The sequence below is a fragment of the Centropristis striata genome, chromosome 17 (genome assembly GCF_030273125.1).
Source record: "Centropristis striata isolate RG_2023a ecotype Rhode Island chromosome 17, C.striata_1.0, whole genome shotgun sequence".
Lineage (NCBI taxonomy): Eukaryota > Metazoa > Chordata > Actinopteri > Perciformes > Serranidae > Centropristis > Centropristis striata.
The window spans coordinates 17,786,853-17,812,538 of record NC_081533.1 but is presented as its reverse complement, the minus strand read 5'-3'; the positions used below and the strand labels follow the sequence as shown (position 1 = coordinate 17,812,538).

General features: G+C 33.9%; 2 protein-coding genes across 5 annotated transcripts in view; both read right to left on the bottom strand.

Annotated features, from left to right (window-relative positions):
- Positions 1 to 380: 380 nt before the first annotated feature.
- si:dkey-219e21.2 (zinc-binding protein A33) lies at positions 381 to 9,783 on the bottom strand. The gene is made up of 9 exons (XM_059354399.1): positions 9,756 to 9,783; positions 8,871 to 9,007; positions 7,393 to 7,491; positions 4,968 to 5,102; positions 4,129 to 4,290; positions 3,250 to 3,378; positions 2,558 to 2,636; positions 1,897 to 1,923; positions 381 to 907 (listed from the first exon to the last, which is right to left on the bottom strand). The coding sequence occupies exons 1-9, from the start codon at positions 9,781 to 9,783 to the stop codon at positions 381 to 383; spliced, it is 1,323 nt and encodes a 440-aa protein (XP_059210382.1).
- Positions 9,784 to 15,068: 5,285 nt separating this feature from the next.
- The window catches only part of capgb (capping protein (actin filament), gelsolin-like b), a 28,323-nt gene continuing 17,705 nt past the window's right edge, over positions 15,069 to 25,686 (bottom strand). For all 4 annotated transcript variants that reach the window (XM_059354145.1, XM_059354143.1, XM_059354144.1 and 1 more), the window contains 7 exons: positions 23,783 to 23,937; positions 22,079 to 22,237; positions 20,275 to 20,424; positions 19,186 to 19,272; positions 18,451 to 18,583; positions 16,474 to 16,565; positions 15,069 to 15,452 (listed from right to left, as the gene is read on the bottom strand). In XM_059354145.1, the coding sequence (XP_059210128.1) occupies positions 15,387 to 15,452; positions 16,474 to 16,565; positions 18,451 to 18,583; positions 19,186 to 19,272; positions 20,275 to 20,424; positions 22,079 to 22,237; positions 23,783 to 23,937 (842 nt within the window). In that variant the 3' untranslated portion in view covers positions 15,069 to 15,386. The remainder of the gene's footprint in view (positions 15,453 to 16,473; positions 16,566 to 18,450; positions 18,584 to 19,185; positions 19,273 to 20,274; positions 20,425 to 22,078; positions 22,238 to 23,782; positions 23,938 to 25,686) is intronic.

Genomic DNA, 25,686 nt, shown 5'->3' with positions numbered 1-25,686 from the left:
TATACATATATATATATATATATATATATATATATATATATATATATATATATATATATGTGTGTATGTGTGTGTGTGTGTGTGTGTGTGTGCGTGTGTGTGGGATTGTGATTGTGATTGTGTAGATGTGTGTGTGCATGTGTGAGTGTGTATGTGCATGTGAGTGTATGTACATGTGTGTGTGTGTGTGTGAGTGAGAGAGAGAAAGAGTGTGTGTGTGTGTGTGTGAGCCAATATGTGACTTATCTGCATGCTAATAAGCAACTAATTAACGTTGAATATGTGTTCCCTAATATAAAGTGTTACCAAAATCCCAAATATCGTTTTATAGTCAGAGCTTTGTTTTTTTTTTTTTACATCTAACTGACAGTCAGAGAGTTTCATGTCTCGGTGTCGGCCTGCTGGATGGTCATGCGTGTGCGTCCGTCCATGGGGGCGAGCAGCGGGTACAGCTTCCCTCTGAAGGTCCCGGTGAAGGTGTAGATGTGGGACTTAGTTTCTGCGTTGTAGAAGGAGATCTGGCCCTCCTCGTAGTCCAAGTAGACCCCGACACGCTGAGGCACGAGGCCGGTGGGCAGCACCGTCTCCGGTTTGGTGCAGGCGTAGAACTGGTTGGTGCTGCGCCACAGGGCCCAGTAGCCCTGGCTGGGGGTCATGGGGAACCGGCCGCTACGCTTGGAGTTGGCGGTGGTCAGCCCCAGGCGCCAGTGGCCGTTCTTGGTGATGTCCACCTCCCAGTAGTGGCGGCCGGCGCTGTAGCCCTCCCAGCCCAGCACGCAGGGCCAGCCGTCGAAGCGCTGCGAGCTGAACGGCGGGTCGGACTCCTTGAGGGCCTCCTGCACCGTACGCTGGTCCTCTGACAGCTGCAGCCACGGGTTGTTGGTCATCGGGTCCAGGACCACGTCAGCTGTTGGGACAAAGAGGCATGAAATGTTATAAATCTCATGTTGAATAATTGGAAAGAATACCCTTTTAACTCTATGGAGTCTGGGGCTATTTTGTCCATTTATGAATCCTTTTCATCCTGCCTGTATACACCACTTAAACACCTTTTGTTGTGTCTTTTTTAGTTATTTTGTGTCTTTTTTTTTTGTCATTTTGTGTCTTTTTTTGGTCATTTTGTGTCTTTTTTGTCATTTTGTGTCTTCTGTGTTTTTTTTGGGTCATTTTTTCTTCTCATTTTGTGTCTTTTTTTGTTTGTCTTTTTTAGTCATTTTGTGTCTTTTTTAGTCATTTTGTGTCTTTTTTTAGTCCTTTAGTCCAACATAAAATGTGTTTTTTTTAACTTTCAAAACATCATGCTCAATAAAGAATTTTAAATGTAAATGCAAATGAGAACAAAGGTGTCAAATCTAACATATAAGAGGGTTACATCCAGTTCTATCATTTTATACTAAATATATTTGAGCTTGTCTCCAGTTTTACTTGGTATATTACATTACATGTCATTTAGCAGACGCTTTTGTCCAAAGCGACTTACAATAATCATCATCAAACTGAAACTGGCCTCATGGAGTTTACAGCCAGAACTTTAGAGGTAAATTTACAGTAGGGCTCCTCGCTGCTTTGTTTTCTAGTCTGGATGAAGTCAACAAGTCTGGATTTGGTGCTTTTGGAGACTCCAGAGGGTTAAAATATATTTACAATAAACCCAGTGGTGATACAAGACAATATCTTCAACGCTGTTAGAATATGTACAACTAAATAGCTCAATGTGTCTATGTGCAGATAATAAATGCTCATTTTATATAAGTTAAATATGCAAGTAATGTGCTTTAGTATGAGCATGTTATCACTTAAGTATGTCCTGTATTTTTTATTTTAAGCTTTTCCCTCCTGTGGATGTGAGGTTTGGTTTTTCTCTGTGAAGGAAGATAAACTTTAGGTTGATCTTACCTGCTGCGCTGCAGATCCAACTCCAAACTGAAAATAAAGACACAGACATTATGTTAAAGTTGCAGTGGATCCTGCATGGTCTGACTATATTATACTTTATTATACTGTTATGTACCATACTAGACCATATGACTTGTAACTTTTTCTTTGATTGCTATTATAATAGTTACATACACATACACATACACATACACATCTCTTATTTTATTTATTCTATTTTTTTCCTGTCTTTGTACTGCTTCAACACACCATTTCCCCTCTGGGGATCAACAAATGTTTATCTTTTTCCTGTGTTATCTTATCTAAACCAGTGATTTCCAGGTGCTGATATCAGGATGAAGTGTGAGATACTTTGTAACACTATCTCTTTGCTCATAGGTATCTTTTTTGTTTCACACACACACACACACACACACACACACACACACACACACACACACACACACACACACACACTCACTCACGCTCACACATGCACACACTCTTCAGGCCTCTACAAATGATTCAATACAAATAATTATTATTAAATTGATTTTCATTAAAGGAACAACAGGTCTAAAGATAACCAGTATACTATAATAATTAGTGAACCTTCGCTTTAGGCAAATCAGTGAAAGCGAAATGATGCTTTTAACATTTTTTTTTTTTTTTCAATGCACACCTGGGTTTGGGATGTATCTTGGTATTCCTGCTTTCCAGGTTCTTTGCTTTGCCAGGAGCCATAACTGTGGAATCATTCTCTGATAAGGAAAAAAGAAAGATGCATTTAGAAAATGTTACATAACAACAGCCTTTCTGTGTTGTGATTCCCTAATTCGGCCGGTTTGCAAATGCTGTCTGTTGTTACTGCACAAGTAATAGAAAGTCACATGAAAAACTAAAGCCCCAATGACTCCATCTGAAATACAGTAAAATCAGGCAAATACTGCAAAATATTCCTTCAATCATCAGTGAAACTCTGGTATATACACCACACCATCGTCTGCATATGTGATGATGTTTATCTGCAGGTTCCTCACTATCAGCTATCATCATTTACTGCTGCCGTTTATCAGGGTGGAGGCAGATCAGGCTCATATAAACTGAATCACTGAGGTCATTTATTGAGGCTTTGCACGCATTCAAAGACCATAGTTCATTCAAATCACACGTTACATAAAGTCGAGTCGTAACCCAGTCATGGCCCTGGTTTTGGTTTTTGAGTTTAAGCCATTTATGGTTTTAATGTTGCTTTATTTGTGTGCCAGCAGATTAAAATGTTTATCTTTGAGTTTTATTGACTTCACATGGTTTCTATTTCATTTTGACCTCCAGAGGAACCCAACTTTTTCAATTACATTTCTTGTTTCTCACCGTGCTGTCTTCTTTGAGCAGAGACCAGGTGATGAACTCCAGCAGAGGCAGCAGGTTGACCAGACGTTTCTTCTTCAGGCCGAGGAGACGCAACACTTTACCCAGCTCCTCGCTCTGCACACCACAATTCTGCAATCACAAACACTTGTGTCATTGTTTTCTCTAAAAGAAAAACCCTCTGCGAGTAAAACTAACAAATTGTCTTACTGTAAAAAAAACCCTGTTGTTTTTACGGTAAAAAACGGCAGCTGTGGTTGCCAGAACTTTACCACAATAAATACGGTAGAACTTTTTAAAATATTCCGGTAAAAAGATATTGGCACTGTTGATTTCACGTTTAAGATTGCCATTTTATTCCATATTTTACTGTATAAATAAAAAGTTTTTCCATCAAAAGAAAAGCTGTTTTTCCATATAATTCACAAGAAAATACTTCATAAATGCTGCATAAATTAAAGATTTTACCATTAAAATTTACAGTATATTTTTGTTAGAGATATGGTGTTTAGGACATTTAACAGTTAGAAAAAGTATTTTTACAAAAATATAAATGCAAAAATTACAGTGATGCTTGTATATATTACAGTATATTTACGTTACAAACACGGTGCCAGAGTATTTTACAGTAGAGTAATGTTTTTGTTTTTTTAAACGGTAAAAACACTGTTTTGGCTGATATATACATTCACGGTGTTTCATTGTTACTGAAGCTGAGTTAACCCATTTATTATTTTACGGTCTTTTACTGTCATGGTTTGGCAGTTTTTCACTGTAAAAATCTACAGACACTTTTTACAGTGTGAGTTCCACTTGACATGTGTACTTCTGTTGAAAGTAATGAAAACTAAAAACCTTTCTACAAGTTTCGGGACTCCTCACCTCAGTCGCCATCTGCAGCTCCTTTGCCCACTCCATGATCCTCATTTGCGCCTCCTCTTTGGCATCTTCATCTTCATTTTCTTTACCCACAGATGCCCAGGGAGTCGTCTTCAGGAGCTGAGGACACGGAGTCAGTGAGTTAAGATTGATGTATTTGTTATATCAGAAAACATCTTTCACAACCGTATCTAGTACCAAGATTGTACCTTCGATCTTTTATTTTAACCCTCTTATGTTGCTGGTCAAATTGACCCATTTCAAAGTTTAAAAAAAAAAAAAAAAAAAAAAAGTTAAAAGTATTTTTTCATAAAAAGAAAAATGTAAAATATTTTTTGGTGATCTATTTTTTATTGTTTTTTAAACAAACAAACAAGCAGGTGTGGCAAGCATCAATTGGGCAATAATAGCAACAGCAACAAAGAAGATAAAATGGTAGTGTTGCATAACAAACAAAAAATAAATAAATAAATAAATAAATAAATAAATAAATAAATAAATAAATAAATAAATAAATGAATGAATGAATGAATGAATGAATGAATGAATAAAAAACAATGGCAATACTACCAGCCAAACATATCAACAATATTGAGTGTTGAAAAATAAGAAAAAGAAAAAAGAAATGAAATAAAAAATAAATAATAATAATAATAATAATAATGAAGAATAGATAGACAACCCCCCTCCAGACCCCCACATTTCAAAGTGTCCACAGGCTTTGTAAAATAAATGGTTAGTAATGGAGTTATTAATGAAATAAAAACAATGTTTTTGGGATTTTTTAAAGTTTCTGACATGTCGAAAAAATGAATATAACAGGAGGATTAAGCAGCACTGACCTTGTCGACGTGGTGAAGCTCGTCAGCCCACTCCAGGATCAGCTTCCTGCTCTCCTCCAGGCTGCGCTCCGTCCGGCTGTCTGAACTCTGGGCTTCTTTCTGACTGGTGCCCTCCTCTGGATCAGCACCGCCCGGCTGAAACACAACACCACACACTGTCACACAATGTCGCACACTCTTAAAAACACAAGAGGGAGTTAGTATGACACCAGCTTGAGTTGACAAATAAAGAAAACTTGTGTCTTTTTCTTGAAGATTTCATGAGGTCAAAGAAAGATGTGAATAAAATAATTCAAGACATGTGAAGATGGTCAAATAAAACTACACCTTCGATACTTTTCCCTGAGCATTCTTTATGTGTCGTTTCATGCAGGCTAAATAAAAACATGAAAAATATGACTTCATCCTTACCAAGGTTGGAATAGAAATAAAGGAATATAGGCTCACAAATAGTCACAAAGCTGAAATTAAATTGCCTTTCTGTCCACTCATTATCGGCATAAATGCCCAATTAGTGAGATTAAATTTTAATAATAGTCACATTAATGCAAGATAGGCATAACAGCCACATAGTGCTTACACTATAGTGTACACTGTAAATAAATGTCTGTAGATTTTAGAGTGAAAAACCGCAAAACCATGACATTAAAAGACCGTAAAATGATAAATGGGTTAATTCAGTTTCAGTAACAATGAAACACAGCCAAAACAGTATTTTTTTTTTTACAGTTTTTAAAAAAATACATTACTCCACTGTAAAATACATTGGCACAGAGTTTGTAATATATATATATATATATATTATTTTTATTACGTATATACCATATACCATATTATTTTTTTACGGCAAAATATAGAATAAAATGGTTAAACCTGAAATCAACAGTGCTAATATAATTTTACTGTAATATTACAAGAAGTTTATTTATTACGGTAAAGTTCTGGCAACCACAGCTGCCGTTTTTTATCATAAAAACAACAGGGTTTTTTATTTTATTTTATTTTTTTACAGTGTAGCTGATGTTAAAGAGGTAATTTTGGTTAAAAACAGTCAGCTCCAGTTCTTTTACAGTCATATGGGTGTTAAATACACCACCTGCGGGCCTCTTTTCCATTGACAGGTGTCAGAGAAGCAGGTTAAAGTCAAAACTATCAGAGTTCATAACTAATAACATTACATGTTGATGCCCACTAGGCTCAGTGCTGCAGGGCAGATCATGTAACAGGGCTGTAAAACAGTCAATAAAGCTGTTTCCTATCAGCCTCCACCCAAACAACCTGGTCATCTCTGCATGACCAGCAAAATAATCGTCTCCCAGAGCAACGCTTATCCAGCCTGCTGTCATAAAACCTGAACCTGCAACTGTCAAACTGAAGTGTTTCACATATCGGCAGCGGTGGAAAAGTATCCAGATCTCTTACATAAGTAAAAGTACTAATACTACACTGTGATTACTCCACTACGAGTAAAAGTCCTGCATTCAAAAGATCCTGAAGTAGCGTTTTAATTTTCTCAAGATAGGGCTCATTTTAACTTCTAATATACAAAAAAAAAAAAGAAGCAGAATCACTTTTTCCTAAAATATTGGCTTCAACTGAGAGTTTTAGTTAATGAAGTTTAAATGCTGTTTTAAAAGCATTTTCTACCACCAGTATCTACCCACAGATACTGAAATGAGAAAAAAACTTGTTTCAAGTATTTCTGGCTTATTTAATGTTACTACAGTCGGGCTTTTCAAGCCACAATTGCTCGAAAAAAAGTATTTTTGGATTTAATTTAAGACATGGGTCACAAACTCGCGGCCCATGGGCCAATTGCGGCCCTCGTGACGATATTTTGTGGCCCCCACCTTGATATGAAAGTTTAATGTGAGTTTTGTATGAATGGCACTTTACCGTGTTGTGTGTGGAAGGTCCCTTTAATTACTTTTTTTGGTGATTTTGTGTCTTTTTTTGGTAATTATGTCTTTTTTAAATAATTTTGTGTCTTTTTTAATAATTGTGTGTCTTTTTTTGGTAATTTTGTGTCTTTTTTTTTTAGTAATTTTGTGTCTTTTTTTTGGGTAATTTTGTGTCTTTTTAAAATAATTTTGTGTCTTTTTTTTAGTAATTTTGTGTCTTTTTTTAGAATAATTTTGTCTTTTTTGGTCATTTTGTGTCTTCTTTAAGTAACTTAGGGTTTTTTTTTCTCTCCTCTGTTAATTAGTGGAGTTTTTCCCGAGCTGGCAAACAAGCTTTGATATTAAAAGTAAATTGAGGGTTAAAATGGGGCAAACAAACATCTGACGTGCAAAATATTAACACACTTCTCTGTGTCGTTTGTGTCCTTTGCCCTCTTAATTTAATCTCCGTTAATGAGTAATAACATTAATATCCGTCTGCTGATCTGCTGAGTCATAGTTTCCATCCTTCCCTCCTTTCCTACCTTGCACACTTGGTCCACTTGCTCCTTCCAGTGATGGATGAACTGGACACACTCCTGCAGGCTGCGCAGATCCTTCAGGCTGGTCTGATGAGGATGTTGCTGCAGGAAACACAACAGGTCACATTATGCTCCCGATACACCAGAAGATTTGGAAAAAACTCCTAGAAAACTATCAGCTCACATCTAAAGATAAGTGTTGAGAGTTTTTAGTCCCAGACTGAGATTTTAGACAGACTGTGAAACTATTTACAAACTACAACTAGATTCTTTTAGCTTTTTCCCATCATGCTCTTAGTAGAAACTGACTAACTGGAGGAGAAGCAGCTTTTGGCTCCAGCTGCTCTAGTGTGTGACTCAGTGGTTTGTGTTAAAAAAACAACAACAAAAAGAGAAGACGCCACAAAATGCCCCTCACAAAGCTGAAAAAGGGTTTCCGTTTCTGTTTTTATCACATGAAAAGTGACTATTTTCCAGTAAAAATAGATATAAGGAAGAATAAAGGAAAGGAACATTTAGAAATGAATTCATGATATACATTTATGTCCTTTTTAATTATAATGTGTTTAATTGAGTAATTATATTTATCAGATCTATCAACTTTCATTTAGTTAATCATACATTAACTCTATGGAGTCTTATAGGGCTATTTTGTCCATTTTTGAATCCTTTTCATGTCTTTCTGTGTCTTTGTAAGTCATTCTGTGTCCTTTTTGGTCATTTGTGTCTTTTTGTATCTCTTTTGTCATCTTGTTTCTTCTGTGGGTTTTTTTTTTGGGTCATTTTGTCTTCCTAGTTTGTCTTTTTAGGTCATTTTTTTCCTTTTTTGGTCATTTTGTTTCTTTTTTTAGTCATTTTGTGTCTTTTTTGTTCATTTTGTGTTTGTTTTTTTGTTCATTTTGTGCCTTTTATGGTCATTCTGTGTCTTTTTTAGTCCTTTAGTCCAACATAAAATGTGATTTTGAGTCTTTTTTTACTTTTAAAACACTATAATGCTCAATAAAGAATTTTAAATGTTGCAAATGTGAACAAAGGTGTCAAATCTAACATATAAGAGGGTTCCATCCAGTTCTATCATTTTATACTAAATATATTTGAGCTTGTCTCCAGTTTTACTTGGTATATCATCATCAAACTGAAACTGGCCTCATGGAGTTTACAGCCAGAACTTTAGAGGTAAATTTACAGTAGGGCTCCACGCTGCTTTGTTTTCTAGTCTGGATGTCATGAAGAAGTCTGGATTATTTGGAGCTTTTGGAGACTCCAGAGGGTTAATCATACATGTTTTATTACTTATTTATCCATACATTTATTTATACATTTTAACTGGGTCTCTTTAATTTTTTCTTTACTAAGAAACAAAGACTTTCAGTTTTTAGTCTGGGACTGGGGAAATCTTTTGGTGTAAATCCAGCATAAGATGTTTATTCAGTCAAAACCACTCTCCATACCTAAATGGAGAAATGTCAGTGTGAGTGTACCTGTGAGCGCTTGGTGAGGTTGTTGCTGGAGGGTCTGCTGGGGGCCGAGCTGTGGGTCTGGACCTCCTCCGGCAGGTTCCAGCGGACGGCCCCGATGGAGCTGCTCTGGGTGGTGCTGCCGTCCTCCACCCGCACTCCTGAACAGGGACACAGTCAGAGGAAGCAGCTTTAAAAAAGCTTTCATTTATATGCAGGCTATGCTTTAAACCAAGAATGACACGGAGACCAGAGAAAGGACTTGAGTATAAATATATCAATAAATGCAGAATCAAAAATAAATAAAATAAATAAATACAGCAATAAATAAATATTTGTATAAATGAAAAGGTAAATGAAAACTAAAATAAAATGGTGAAAGAAATACAGAAAGAATTAAGTACCCAAATAACTAACTAACTAACTAACTAAATAAATAAATAAATAAATAAATGAATAAATAAAATAATAATAATAAATACATAAAATAAAATAAAAATGGATAATTAAACACGACATAAATAAGTATCTTTATTTTATTTTTTTATTTTTTAAAACATTTTTATATATATTTATAGGCCACTAACCTCTGCATTTATTTATTTATGTATTTCTTTCCATACTAATTTTAGCGCTTATTTATTCTTTAATTTTTTTATCCCTGGATTTCTGTATTTATTTCTGCACTTATTTATTTATTCCTGTATTTATTTACATTGTTTTTTATTAATACCTAGGCCATTTTTCATCCTCCACACAATGATATCCTGTAATTATTATTTTGAATGTTTTGAATGCTCTCTGGTGCCACATTATCTATCCAAACTGGGCAAATTTTTTAAATAATCAAACCTGCATGTAGCAGAAAAGTGTCAGTAACTGAAAAAAGATAAAACATTTTAAACCTACTTTTTTTCAGGATACTTTTCATCTCCATGGTGGCGTCTTCACGTCCTGTGGAGCTGATTACACAAAAATCATCAAACATCAATAAAAAAAAGCTCCGCTAAAAATAACAGTCATGCATTGAAACTGTAAGCGATATCAGAAAAAATAAAAATAATAATGTAGTATCAACAGTAAAATGGCCCATGTGAGTCTTTTATTATTGATTATTAAATATTTGAATCATTCTTGCTGATTAATTTGTGTAGTTAGAGTCATTTCATTTAACTGTTGGCTAGTTTAACCTGTAGCAATAGACACATTCTAGACGTAATTGCAGATTTACATTCTCCTTATTAACAAAATTTAAAATAAATGAAATCAATATTTCAGCAGAAATATGAAACCTTTTAAGGTTGTTGAGAAAAATAATGTTGCTGTAAAATGCAGCTTGACATTCAGATCTGATTCACAAGTATAGACATATAAAAAGCAATGCATTTGCTCTATAATCAATTAATTTGACTGTAAATTATAATAATCATAATAATAATGCATTCCCAAATGATTTAAACTGTATTATATTAAAAAACATTCATGTAGCATGAGACAACTTTTCTCAAGTTTAGAAAAAACAGCTTCTTTTTCTTCAGGTTTGTCATCAAATCCCAAAAAATATTAATTAATAATAATATTATTCTCATATATATTATGATGAATTAAATCTAAACTGTTGAACATTCACAGAATACATATTTATACCTCCAATAAAAGTAAAAGTCTGTAAAACAACATAATTCTTGAAGAAAAAGTATAGACATACAGAAAGCAATGCATTTGCTCTATAATCAATTAATTTGACTGTAAACTATAATAATAATAATAATAATAATAATAATAATAATAATGCCTTTCCAAACAATTTAAACTATATTATATTAAAAACATTTATGTAGTTTAGGAAAAAAAGCTTTTTTTTTCAGGTTTGTTATCACATCCAAATAATTTAATGAATAATTTAAAATTATTCTCATGCATATTATAAATAAACATATAAATTGAATCTAAACTGTTGAACATTCACAGAATACATATTTATACCTCCAATAAAAGTAAAAAAAAATCTGTAAAACAACATAATTCTTGAAGAAAAAGTGAAAAAATGTTGTCATAAATGCAGTATAATCACACAGAGCGTTACCGTAGACATACACAGTGTATTATATTATATTTAATATTATATATGATGGTGTTCGGGTGTCGTACCTTGGTTGTGAGGCAGCGGTGGTGCAGCTCTGCTGGTGGAGACGACTGGACAGCCTCCGCTCTCTGATCAGCCTATTTGTTCCTCTGTGTCTTCTTAAACTTTGGACTTTTTATGGCCCGGCGGGTGGCGAGGGGAATCTTTCTGCTCAGATCTCTCTCATGAAATACAACCACTTCCCGGCAGCAGCTGGCACAGAAACCACCGGGGCAAGAGGCGTGATTTTTATAACGATTACAATCTTTAGATATCATTCAGTGACGCACATGATTTGATTCTGCAGGCTTGTTACCGTAAATACTAATACATTTATTAACAAAGGCAGTACAATTCACAGAATAGAAGAGAATAGAATAGAATAGAAATGCTTTATTAACCCTTTGGAGTTTGGGGCTATTTTGTTGGTTTTTGACTCTTTTTCATTCTGCCTGTATAAAACACTCAAAAATCTGTGTATGACCTGATTATTTTTTTCTTTTTGACTTACTTGATCAACATTTTGAACATAAAAAACACAAAAAAAATACAGAAAACACACACAAAATTACAAAAAACACAAAAACACACAAAAAACACATAAAAACACACACAAAAACACACAAAAACACACAAAATTACAAAAACGCACAAAACACACCAAAAACATTTTTTTTTAACAAAAAACACAAAAACACACACAAAAAACACATAAAAACACACAAAGAAATTCCAAAGAACACAGAAATTGCAAAAAAAAAAAAAAACAGCAAACACAAAAGATTGCATTAAAAATGCTGAATGCACACTAAAAAAATTGAAAAATCTCTGCAAAAAAAGTAAAATCATGTTTCTACACTTGGTCGAGGTGGGTTTTTTTTAAATTTATTTTTTTACCTTTTTTCTGAAAAACAGTGGATGCAATAAATGGGACATGGGAACTTCTGGAAAAGCCAAAACTAGAGTTGAGCTGACAGCAGGGCTCCATGCTGCTGAAGTTTTTACTCTGTGACGTCATGAAGAAGTCGTGCTACGGTGCTTTCCTGGAAATTGTGTTCGTCACAGCAGCTCCCAAACGACAAATCGGACGGAAATGTCAAGAGAAGAGAAAAACATCTGAACACTTTACATATGGTCACATCAAAAAAAGAAAAAAAATTAACACTATTCACTTTAAAATTTAACACTATATACATGGGGTATGAATAACAGTTAAATAAAACCAGTGACAGTAAAATAAGAACCAAGTAACCTTAAACTGAAAAACCAAGTAACTGTTAAAAAAAAAAAAAAGAAAAGAAAGAAAATCAGTCCGAGCTATATATAAATCCAAAACCATATATTATAATACTGTCAGAGCGTAGATATAACTGACAAATATACCTTGTAAAATAATGAAAACATAAAAATATTATTATGATGTAAAAATTTAATAAAAAACACCTAATACTGTCTTAAAGGGTTGTTAAAAATATAAAATAAATATTTAAAATATATATAAAAATATTACGAGAGACATACATTTGACAGCAACGTTGATTTTTTGTCTAAACATGATTTATAAATCATATATGCAATATTTTACCGTATGCACAAGTCCATTCATGTGACATTTAATGTCATTTAAGTATAAATCTTTGCCTTGACACACATATTATTTCCAAAGATAATGATTATGTTGATAATGATAGTTTATTGCTATTTCTGTAATCACTTGTAACACCTCTCAAGCATAAACTGCCATAAATAAATAAATATCTGGCTTTTGTCCATTTGAGACATTGGAGCTCTCAGACTCATTGAGGTAAAAGGACAAACACAAAATAAAGGTTTTATCATGATGTTATGTTAATAAATGTAAAATAATTTTATTTTTATAACAGTTTTTAAGCACAATTTTCTTCATTTTTCTCTTTTGAGATTAAAGAGACACAGAATAAAGTCAAACTAAATGACAAAAAAAGACACAAAATTACAAAAAAAAAGACAAAAGGACTGAAAAAACACTAAATTACTTTAAAAAAGACACAAAATGACCAAAAAAAGACACAAAATGACCAAAAAAAGACACAAAATTACCCAAAAAAACACAAAATTGCATTACATAACATTTCCACTTCTTGCGGTAAGTACAGTTTTTAAGCACAATTTTCTTCATTTTTGTCTTTTCAGATTAAAGAGACACAGAATAAAGTCAAACTAAATGACAAAAAAAGACAAAATTACAAAAAAAAGACAAAATGACTGAAGAAAAACAAAATTACTTTAAAAAAGACACAAAATTACCCAAAAAAACACACAATTTGATTACATAACATTTGCACTTCTTGCGGTAAACACAGTTTTTAAGCACAATTTTCTTCATTTTTCTCTTTTCAGATTAAAGAGACACAGAATAAAGGTCAAACTAAATAAATGAGGAACCCCCCCCCCCCCCACACACACACACACACACAGAGAAACACTGAAACTATGAATCACAACATTCTTGCAATACAGGAAATCAGAAAAGAAATGATCAGCAACCATGTCTGGATTTATTTTCTTGCTGACTCATACATTTACTTCCTGGTTCGCTGGAAGAAGCATCAACGTAAACCACATGACGTCACGGTCCGACCCCGCATCACCTCATCACACTACAGGAGGCCATAAATACATCACACTGATGATCATAAAGCTCCACTAACACAAATATACATGAGCAACATGATGTAACTCTTGAAACACAAGGCGGTACGGAGTTCATAGAAATTTACATTTGTTTGTATATAATCTTCTTTATACTTGCAGCTTTTTCTGCAAATGCATATGTTATAAAGTGGGTAAGTAATAATAAGGTGAATTAAAGAATAGGGAAAATATTATTATTAATAAGGTTGAAAAAAGGAGAAAGAAAGAAATTAGTGGAATGATGCATATGCATATATCAATACATTATATATATATATATATATATATATATATATATATATATATATATATATACATATATTTACTTTTATTTATTTATTTTACTAGTTCTTAATGTGTCTTATTATTGTTGTTTTATGAAAATATGCATTTATTAACACATTACATTAAATATAATAACGAATAATAATAATAATAATAAATAAACCACGTTTTTCCTCCTTCTTCTTTATATGTTTATGTTTACTTTTTTTAAATTTATTTTTTTACTAGTCCTCTTAATATGTGTCTTTTTATTGTTGTTTTATGGAAATATGTGCGTTCTGGTTCTACTCCTCCTCTTTTGTAGTCATTACATCACATTAAATGTCTTATCATTAAATGGAAATTTAAATGACTAATATCTGATTTTTTACAGTATAAATATATATTATTGTTAATATTTAGAGGTGCATTTGTACTGGGGAATGTGAACCTCATTATCCAAATAACCAGATTTATTTAAAGGCCCAGAGTGAATCTGATCAAGCAACATGTGAAATATGATCAGCTCGCTCCTTTATATAATCAACAGATTAAACCAGGGGTCTCAAACTCGCGGCCCGCAGGCCAATTGTGGCCCTCGTGACAATATTTTGTGGCCCCCACCTTGATATGAAAGTTTAATGTGAGTTTTATATGAATGGCACTTTACCGTGTTGTGTGTGGAAGGTCCCTTTAATTACGTTTTTGGTAAAAAAAAATGTTTTTTTTTCATAATTGTGTGTCTTTTTAAAATAATTTTGTGTCTTTTTTAGTAATTTTGTGTCTTTTTCGCTAATTCTGTGTCTTTTTTTAGTCATTTTTGTGTCTTTTTTTAGTAATTTTGTGTCTTTTTTGGTCATTTTGATACTGCCTCCAGCAGCCCCCAGGTAATTTGAGTTTGAGACCCCTGCTTTAAACATTAAAATCTATCAGGTAATTTAATATATAAGAATTTTTAAAGTTCATTGACCTCAAACGTTTACACAAGTGCAGCATTGAGTTAATGTACAGTGTGTTGTTAAGTCTATTATCATACTGGGTTACTGTATGCAGGTAGTATTTACGCTGGCATGGCAACTCAGGGGGCAGAGTTTACTCAGCGTTATGTAAAACATCTGTCATGGGTGGAGGCAGAAAAATCAAACCACTTCCTCCACAAGTATCAAGCACTTTCAGATTTATTTTTCAAATGCAGACAATCTGTGACACTAGAACAAATGTAAAAAAAAAAAAAAAAAGGCAAACTCATTAACGTTATAATCTCTATAACAGAAGGAACTTGTTTGTGTTTATAAAAGTGGCATCACATCTCTTATTCTAGCTATTTGAAAACAAGCTACACAAGGTACCTTACAAATATGTACAGACAAGTAAATGCATATAAAAAAATGTATTTTGCATCAGCTGCTGTGCGATTTCAGATACACAGCTTCTTCTTCTTCTTGTTCTCGTGTGCAGGATTTGTCAAATGAAATGTTTCAGTTCCAGTTCTTGAAGAACTGCTTGAAGATGATGGTCTCCTTCCCCTGCGGCAGAATCTCCACCTGCAGGACAGCAAACAGAAGCTTTTACTGCTGATTATTTTACATCAGGGGTCTCAAACTCAAATTACCTGGGGACCGCTGGAGGCAGTATGAAAATGACAAAAAAAAGACACAAAATTCTAAAAAAAAAAAGTCACGAAATGACAGAAAAAAACTAAATTACTTAAAAAAGACACAAAATGACCAAAACAAGACACAAAATGACTATAAAAAAAAGAGACACAAAATGACCAAAAAAAGACTCAAAATGACCAAAAAAAGACACAAAATTACTAAAAAAGACACAAAATTACTGAAAAACACACTAAATTACTTTAAAAAAGACACAAAATGACTATAAAAAAAGAGAAACAAAATGACTGAAAAAACACTAAATTACTTTAAAAAAGACACAAAATGACCAAAAAGACACAAAATGACCGAGACACAAAATGACCAAAAAGACACAAAATGACCAAAAAAAAAGACACAAAATGACCAAAAAATACACAAAATTACTAAAAAAAAGACACAAAATGACAAAAAAAAGACTCAAAATGACCAAAAAAAGACACAAAATTACTGAAAAAACACTAAATTACTTTAAAAAAGACACTAAATGACCAAAAAAAAGACACAAATGCAAATGTCCAAAAAATGACCCAAAAATATACAAAATTACTAAAAAAAGACACAAAGCTGCCTTTCTTTTTGTTAACGTCGTCATAGAAACAAGTGAAACAAATCTCCAGCTGGAGCAATAAAGGGACCTTCCACACACAACACGGTAAAGAGACATTCATATAAAACTCACATTAAACTTTCATATCAACATGGGGGCCACAAAATATCGTCACGAGGGCCACAACTGGCCCGCGGGCCGCGAGTTTGAGACCCCTGTTTTATATGATCAAGTTAGTGAGTTTCCTGGAGGTGATAAAGCAGATCTGCAGCTATCATCATAACTGGCTGCTGTAAAAGCTGCAGACAGCTGCTGCAGAGCTGCTGACTCACTTTACTGTATGAATTATGATAATGATACCTGTGTTTTCATCCTGGGGTAGCTCATCTGCTCGATGAATTTATCGGCCATCTGCAGAGCGACCTGCTTCTCCTCGGCGTTAGCTCCGTTACCTGACGGACAATCAGTGACAACATTACTACTGGCTCAGAAATATAAACAGAAATATCTCATTGATCCATGTGGTGACGTTGCAGTTGCTCCCATTCTAGAAAATATACTTTAATTTAGAGAAAGTATTTTTTTAGAAATAAGTATGTAAAATATGTGCATTATACGACAATACATGATATGAATATATACATGAAAAAAGATAAATACATATCTAAAAATATATATACTGCAGTACATAATGACAATATATACATGAAAAAAGATAATTAAATATCTAAAAATATACACTACTGGTCAAAAGTTTTAGAACACACCAACTTTTCCAGAATTTAATTGAAAATGATGCAGTTTAATGTCTCAGTGTACTCTGAAATGAATGCACATTTGCAACATTTAAAATTCTTTATTGAGCATGATAGTGTTTTGAAAATAAAAACAAGATTCAAAATCACATTGTATGTTGGACTAAAGGACTAAAAAAAAGACACAAAATGACAAAAAAGACACCAAAAGATACAAAATGACTAAAAAAAGACACAAAATGACCAAAAAAAGACACAAAATTACCAAAAAAGACACAAAATGACTAAAAAAAGACACAAAATGACCAAAAAAAGACACAAAATGACAAAAAAAGACACAAAATGACTTACAAAGGCACGAAAAGAATTAAAAAATGGACAAAATAGCGCAAGACTCCGTAGAGTTAAGTTGTTAACCCCTTTCTTGTTCCCTGAAAAAAGGCCTACTTGTATAATTCTGAAATGTACATTATCTTTCAGTTTTGGTTAAGCTTACCTTTTTTTATTTACCTCTGGCAGTTCACCACTTACCTTTGTACCCTTTCAAGCTGTTCATTTGACTTGAACTGCTTGAATTTAAATAAAAAACTGGAAAAATTGGGGTGTTCTAAAACTTTTGACCGGTAGTGTATACTGCAGTACATAATGAGACTATATAGATACATGAAAAAAGATAAATACATGTCTAAAAATATGTATACTGCAATACATAATGACAATATATACATGGAAAATTATTTTAAAAAATCTAAAAATATATATACTACAATACAACAATATATATTTTGGGGGGAAAGGTAAAAAATGGCTAAAATTCTTTATGCGGTGTAGATAATAATTATGCTGGAAGTGTGTTAAAACACAAGAATGCTATAAATAAGAATATAAGTTGAAGTGTACAGTTTAAATATAGATTAATGCTAGACTCAACTAAAATATTTCACAGTTGAACTATTATTATTAAAGTATTGTAACTAATGTGCATCAAATAACAATATGAGAAATGTATGTATATGCACGTATGCATACATTAAAATAAGATTAAGACTTTAAAATAAATAGCAAAATTAAACAAAAGCAAGTGAAATAGTAGTTAGTTGTAGTTATACAATCAGCAGTATGACAGATAAATATAAAAAATAATTAAATAAATATATAAATAATTTTCGCTTTAAAAAATATATACAGAAAAAACAAACAAATAAATGTAAAAATATATGAAAATGCTTATAACTATTATTTTATATTGGCAGTAGTAGCTATAGTTGTTTCTTATATTTCTACATTCATATAACTTTTATTTATTTAATTTATATTTCAATTTTTTTCTTATGTAGCTTATTTTTCCACAATATCCGATTCTTTTTCAGATTTTTTAATGACTGTACAGTGACGATAGATAATGCTGGAAATGTTCATACTCCTTCCTGAGACTTTGAACCATTATTTTTCACAATGCTCATTAAAATTTGATCCAATTAGATACTGAATATCGCTGCCATGTAACAACAATCACTTTCCTCGGTTTTGCATTTCAGGCAGCAGAGGTTTGATGGTTCGGGGTCAAGTAGTATTTCCTCACCTTTCCAGACGAAGATCTTTCCGTTGGCGCCGTTGTCCAGGATGAAGCAGTCGTCACGAACCAGCAGCTCCTTAGCAAACGGGCTCTTCTCCGACACTTTGGTCGTCGTCATGGAGCCTGTCGCATCAGACACCTGTGGAGCAAAAGGCTCACAGTTTAATGCAGGGGGCTCAAACTCAAATTACCTGGGGGCCGCTGGAGGCTTTCAAAAAAGACACAAAATGATCAAAAAAACACAAAATAACCATAAAAAAACACAAAATGACTGAAAAAACACTAAATTACTTTAAAAAGACACAAAATTACAAAAAAAGACACAAAATTACAAAAAAAGACACAAAATTACTATAAAAAGACACAAAATTACCAAAAAACACAAAAATAGCTATAAAAAACACTAAATTACTTTAAAAAGACACAAAATGTCAAAAAAGACAAAATTATTTAAAAATGACACAAAATTATTTAAAAAAAGACACAAAATGACCAAAAAACCCCCCACAAAATTACTAAAAAAAGACACAAAATTATTAAAAAAAGACACAAAATGACCAAAAAAAAGACACAAAATGTCCAAAAAAAAAAGACACCAAATGACCAAAAAAGACACTACATCATTAATCGTCACGAGGGACGCTATTGGCCTGCGGGCCGCAAGTTTGAGACTCCTGGTTTAATGCTTTTACTTTGAAGCACATGTGAATGGTAGTTTGATGTATCAGAATGAGGAGGTACCTTGTAGAGGGAGGCAGAGTTGGAGGCGTCTGCCTTGCTGTCCTCTTCTGGTGTGCTCTCTGACAGCTGAGGCATCGCACCCAGCACCTGCTCACCAAAAACACAGGATTAATAATCATTTTAGTGATTGAACTGGAAAGTAAATCCTCCACATTTTGTACAAACTTTGGAATATACTCATTTGCTGTCTTGCACTGCTAATTTCTAATTCTAAAATCTAAAACTAATTTCTTAAATTAAGATTATTAATTCTAGAAATAAGCATGTTGAACACTTAAAATAAGAAATTAACTCTTAAAATAAGATAAATTAAAGCTGCAAGCAGCGATGAACTGGTCCGAGCAGAGTGACCTGATGCTTATTTGTTTCTTACCAAGATAAAAAAAAAACAACTTTAGATTTAGAAGTGTTAGATAATTTATCTTGTTTTAAGAGTTAATTTCTTCTTCTTTTTAAGCGTTCAACATGCTTATTTCTATAAGATCATTTCCCTCAGATTTAGTGTTTTTATCTGGTTTTTAGACACACCTTTTTTGCAGTGTGTGGAGGGTAAGATGAAAAGATTGACACCACTCTTCACTAATTATGAAGCTACAGGCTGTTAGCTTAGCTTAGCATAATAGCTGGAAACAGAGGGGAAAAGCTAGCCTGCTTCTGCCCAAATCTGCCAACCATCTCTGTCTATAAACTAACTGTCAGGACTTCTTTAAGGTTAAAGAACTGAACTATCCCTTTAACCATTTGATGCACAACATATTTTAAGATGTCATATACTATATATGGATGGAAAGTGCTGTAACAGTCATTCCCCGGCTGCAATGACAGCGCAGAGATACTGAGAGCACAGCTGCGGAAGACCTGGAAACTGAAATTCTTTCCTATTAATAATAATAAATACATCTTGATGACAATCTGAAAGTTTTTGCAGTTTCCAGTGAGTTTTTTTTGGTGTAAAATTGAGAAAAGTATCTTCCCGTTTTCAGTTTCAGGGTCAGATTCAGGCCGTTTCTAGAGGTACTAGTACTATTACTACTAGGGTTTTGTTTCGGTGAATGCCGAGCCATGTTTGTCTGTTTTATCTAGTCTTACCTTGAGCATCTCGTCCGGCTCCTCCCCCTCGTTGGTGTCCACAATCTTGGCTTTCCCGTGGCGGTCCGTGTCACGAATCAGCGAGGCGATCTCTCGCACCTTCTGCTTCTCGAAGATGTTGGCCTGCGACCCGATCCACGACACGATGATCTGGAGAAGAAGAAACGGCGTGAGATCACGACAACAGTGAAGCTGTCACTATATTCACACTCACAGCTTCAGATTCACAAGAAACTTTCATAACACTTTATATTTGGGAACACATATTCAACATTAATAAGTTGCTTATCAGCATACAAACAAGTAACATATTGGCTCTTAATTAGCCATTATTAAGTAGTTATTAATGCCTTATTCTGCATGACCTTATTATACAACCAGTAAGACATTAACTAAGAGTTTTCCCTCAATAACCTCAGAATTATTGCTTATTAGTAGTAAGTAAGGAAGTTGTTGTATATGAGTTATGATCTTAATGTGCTTTACTTTGTATGGACTTTACAAGTCTCTACATAGCGGTGAACGAAACCATGGAAACGGCAAATAGCCACCTTCTCCAGACCTTTGACGTGACTGATGGCTCCTTTTGATGATTGGATGAGGATTGGTAGATTGTAATGTCAATCTTTACTCTCCAACAGGGATGGGCAACTTAAATGCTGGAGCGGGCCACAGTTTTTTTATCGACCACAGGGCCACATATAGGAGCGTGCACTTCATCAGATATGATGAAACTGCAATTTTAAATATGTTTACAGTGCAGTAACTTAACATATTTCATGCTCAAATGCATGTATAACAGTATAAATAGGAATACAAAAGGTTTGAAGCAAATAAAAAATAACCACTTACTGTGATTTATTTTTTTAGTGCAAGAACCGCAGACCAACATTAATTGCAAGAAGTAATTTTGTGCATTTTTACACTGAACTTTTAAGATTTCATGCTCAAATGCATGTAGTTGTACTGAGGGCCACTTCAAGTGAGGGTGCGGGCCGTATGTGGCCCCCGGGCCTCCAGTTGCCCACCCCTGCTCTACAAAGTGGGTCACTGGTCGACTAACATTGGTGCAAAGAGACTTATGAAGTCCATACAAAATAAAACATATTAAGATCGTAACTCATATACAACAACTCCCTTACTTACTACTAAAACGCAATAATTCTGAGGTTACTGAGGGAAAACTGGTTGTATAATAAGGCCATGCAGAATAAGGCATTAATAACTACTTAACCCTTTGATGCCCAACATGGGTCAAAAATGACCCGTATTCATTCCCCATGTTATTTAATGCTGCTGTGTGTTTCTGTACTCTATCTTTTTATATCAACTTATTTTATAATTCAAATTTTCCAAGTATTCTTTAAACATCTTGTTTTTGATAACAACAGATAATTATTTCCATTTTGCCTCTCATACTTGATGAAGAAAAAAAGTTTTTGTATTATTAGCCAAGAAGTTAGCTAAGTAGTTAGCTTAGCAAGAAACATAAAATTAGGATGTATGATGACCAAAAACAAACTAATTGAGGAAAACCTGGAATACTGAATGATGAAATTAATTTATTGCAAATAAATAGAACATAAAAACTCTGTCGGGTCACTTTAGACCATGTTGTGCATCAAAGGGTTAATAACGGCTATTAAAGAGCCAATATGTTACTTATTTTCATGCTAGTAAGCAACTAATCAATGTTGAATATGTGTTCCCTAATATAAAGTGTTACCGAAACTTTATTTTGGATTGCAGCAACATTTCAAAGAGCTTCAGGTTATCAAAGCTGGCAGACTTTTTGTGTCCTCACCTCTCCAAGGTCCAGGATGAAGCAGTCCCCTTTGTTGAAGCTGCTCCAGGACAGCTCCACCTCCTTGGCACGGATGTTTCGCTTCCCTTTGATCTGGTACAACCTGTGCACCGTCCCGGTGCCCTGAGGCTTCCTGAAGCCCGACTCCACTCCACCCTCCTGCCACACACATGCATGGGATATACATTTAGAGCAGGAGTTCTCAACCTTTTTGAGTGTCGACCCCCAATTTAAAATGCATGTTGTCCCCATTGACCCCCACTCACTGAACAGAATCTCACAGTTCAGATCAGACAAACTCAGTTGATACGACGAATTTTGGACAAATAATGAAGCAGACAGCAACTAAAACATCTCTCTGTCTGTGCATTTATATATTTTTTATATTTTATTGTTACTTTTAATCTAAGTCTAAAGGTCCATTCTGACCTCCTGAGTGTGTAACAGTTAGCTTCAAGCCAGAGACTCCTTGGAAAGTAATAACTTGATACTTTGGGATTTGTCAGAAAAGACACAAAATGACCCAAAAAATAATCAAATTGATCACAAAAAGATCAAAAACAGACACAAAATGACCACAATAGACAAAAAAATGACCAGAAAAGACACAAAATGACCAAAAAAAACACAAAATGACCAAAAAAAAGACACAAATTGACCACAAAATGATCAAAAACAGACACAAAATGACCACAATAGACAAAAAAATGACCAGAAAAGACACAAAATGACCAAAAAAAGACATTAAATGACCAAAAAGACTAAAACACATTAACACATGAACACTTTAACACAGTGGAGACAGAGCTGACTTCCAAAATGATTTGGCGACCCCCAGAAATCATCTCGCGACCCCAACTGGGTTCGGGACCCCAAGGTTGAGAATAGCTGATTTAGAGGCATTGTGGCTTTTCTGGGTTTATTCATGTTGAATGTTTTATGTCCTGCTAGGAAATGTCAAATATAACAAGCTTGACTTGGTGCACGTGCAAATAAAGTGGCATGAATGAACCTTGGCACAGTGGTCTCATATCCTCAGAGCAATAAAGTCATAAAGGGATTTATCCAGCAATAACATGCTACAACAAGTCAGAGCCTTCAGTTTCTCATTTAACATTAAAATAACATGTTAACAAGTTAAATTGACGTTAACAAGTAAATTAAGAAGAGATTATAACATTCAAAACAATCTTAAATGTTAAATGATTGCAGTTCAACTGGTAAACATCCAATTAACCAATTAATTGTCAAGCTGCAGACACACTTAACATGCAAAATGTGAGATTTGTCAACAGGGAAGCATAACATTTAACAATATGAATTATAACAATTCTCACAATACTTTTTAAAAATTACTAAATTCTACTTTTCTCCTTTTTTTAATGTGTCTTTTTGTTTGTGTGTATCTCTCTCGTTTTGAATTAAAATTAAAATTAGGATTAAAAATATTAAAAATGAGTGATGAATGAATATATATCTAAGCCGAAGCAGTTTTTTTTTCTTAGTAGCAAATTAATTCATTATTTCCATGAAACTTTCTTGGAACTCATTAAAAAATAAAATAAAGCTTTTTTTTAAATAGAACTGTGCAGCTGAAACATTTGTCTTTTCTTGACAATAGAGGCATTTGTAGTGTGAATTTCTCTCTTATTTCAATGGTTTTAAAGCATGTAAACATCCAGAATCGGGTCTTTTCCTCCTCACCTTGTAGCTGACCCCTCTGGGGAAGAGAGCCATGAACTCGGGGCTCTCGTAGCCCTGAACCTGTCTGTGCTGAATGGGGTCTCCGCCCAGGAAGTTGTCCAGCTGGGTGGCCAGCATGGCACACGCTACCTGCTCATCCCGAGAGGACTTCTCACCTGCAGCAGAGGAGGTGAGAGGTAAAAATCAAAGTGTTCAAACAGTCCTCCAAAGAGAAACTCAACCTTAATGTCGCCTTATTATTAGACATTGATTGATTCACTAAATGGAAGTTGATAGAGCTGATAAATATAATTATTCAGTTAAACACATTATAATTAAATAGGACAAAAATGTATATCAAAATGTTCCTTTCCTTTATTCTTCCTTATATCTATTTTTACTGTAAAAGAGTCAACTTTTCATGTGATAAAAACAGAAACAGAAACCCTTTTTCCGCTTTGTGAGGGGCATTTTGTGGCGTCTTCTTCTCTTCTTTTTGTTTTTTCAACACAAACCACTGAGTCACACACCAGAGCAGCTGGAGCCAAAAGCTGCTTCTCCTCCAGTTAGTATATTTTTAATAAAAATTTAAAATCAGTACCAAATGAGATCAGAGACATCAGCACATTCGTTGGTTTTAAATCTAAAATTAAATCATGGCTTAAATCCACTCAGTCATGCACCTACCAACTAAAACTCAAACATTAGCTCACTATTTTGCAATCTCTTTAGTGTTGTATTTTAACATTGTTTTGTGTTAGATTTATGTTATTTGTTCCTGCCCAGGGACTACAGATGAAATTTAGCTAGTAGCTAATTCTGGTACGGCTGAGAGCCATGCACTGTCCCTGTTAAATAAACTAATAAATAAATAAGAGCATGATGGGAAAAAAATTGCATGGTAGGGAAAAAACTGCTAAAAGAATCTAGTTGTAGTCTTGTAAATAGTTTCCCTGCTAGATTCACAGTCTGTCTAAAATCTCAGTGTGTCTGAGATGATGTGAGCTGGTGTGACACGATAGTTTTCCAGAAGTCTTTTCCAAATCTTTTTAACTCTATGGACACTTTTAACTCTTATAGGGCTATTTTGTCCATTTTTGAATCCTTTTCATGTCTTTTCATGTCTTTGTAAGTCATTTTGTGTCTTGTGTGGGTTTTTTTTGTGGTCATTCTGTCTTCTCATTTTGTGTCTTTTTTGTCATTTTGTGTCTTTTTTTAGTCATTTTATGTCTTTTTGTGTCTTTTTTGTCATTTTGTGTCTTTTTTTAGTCATTTTGTGTCTTTTTTTGGTCATTTTGTGTCCTTTTTTGGGTTATTTTGTGTCTTTTTCAGTCCTTTAGTCCAACATAAAATGTAATTTTGAATTTTTTATTTTTTTTTTACTTTCAAAACACTATCATGCTCAATAAAATGTTTAAATGTTTTAAATGTGAACAAAGGTGTCAAATGTAACATATAAGAGGGTTCCATCCAGTTCTATCATTTTATACTAAATATATTTGAGCTTGTCTCCAGTTTTACTTGGTATATCATCATCAAACTGAAACTGGCCTCATGGAGTTTACAGCCAGAACTTTAGAGGTAAATTTACAGTAGGGCTCCACGCTGCTTTGTTTTCTAGTCTGATGGAGGCAACAAGTCTGGATTATTTGGAGCTTTTGGAGACTCCAGAGGGTTAAAGTCTCCTGATGTATAATTAGCATAAGGCATTAGAGGAAAGAGAAACCAAAGAAAACAGAAGTGAGAGATGAGAAAAAGCGATGGAGGAAGCATTAGGAAATGAGAGCAGAGAGGTGAACGTGTCACAATGTGAGGAACAAAGAGCTGCTGGTGGCGGAGGTGACGGGTCAAGCAGAGAAAAGACACCAGGAGCAAACAGAGAGAGGCACAAAGACAACACAGGGGTCATGAATGGTAAACAAGCG

Coding starts and splice junctions, on each gene's coding strand:
- si:dkey-219e21.2 (XM_059354399.1), bottom strand. CDS start 9,783: ATGGAGATGAAAAGTATCCTGAAAAAAA. Junction 7,492..8,870: donor ACCTCACCAAGCGCTCACAG/GTACACTCACAC, acceptor TGTTTCCTGCAG/CAACATCCTCATCAGACCAG. Junction 4,291..4,967: donor AGCTTCACCACGTCGACAAG/GTCAGTGCTGCT, acceptor GATGTTTTCTGA/TATAACAAATACATCAATCT.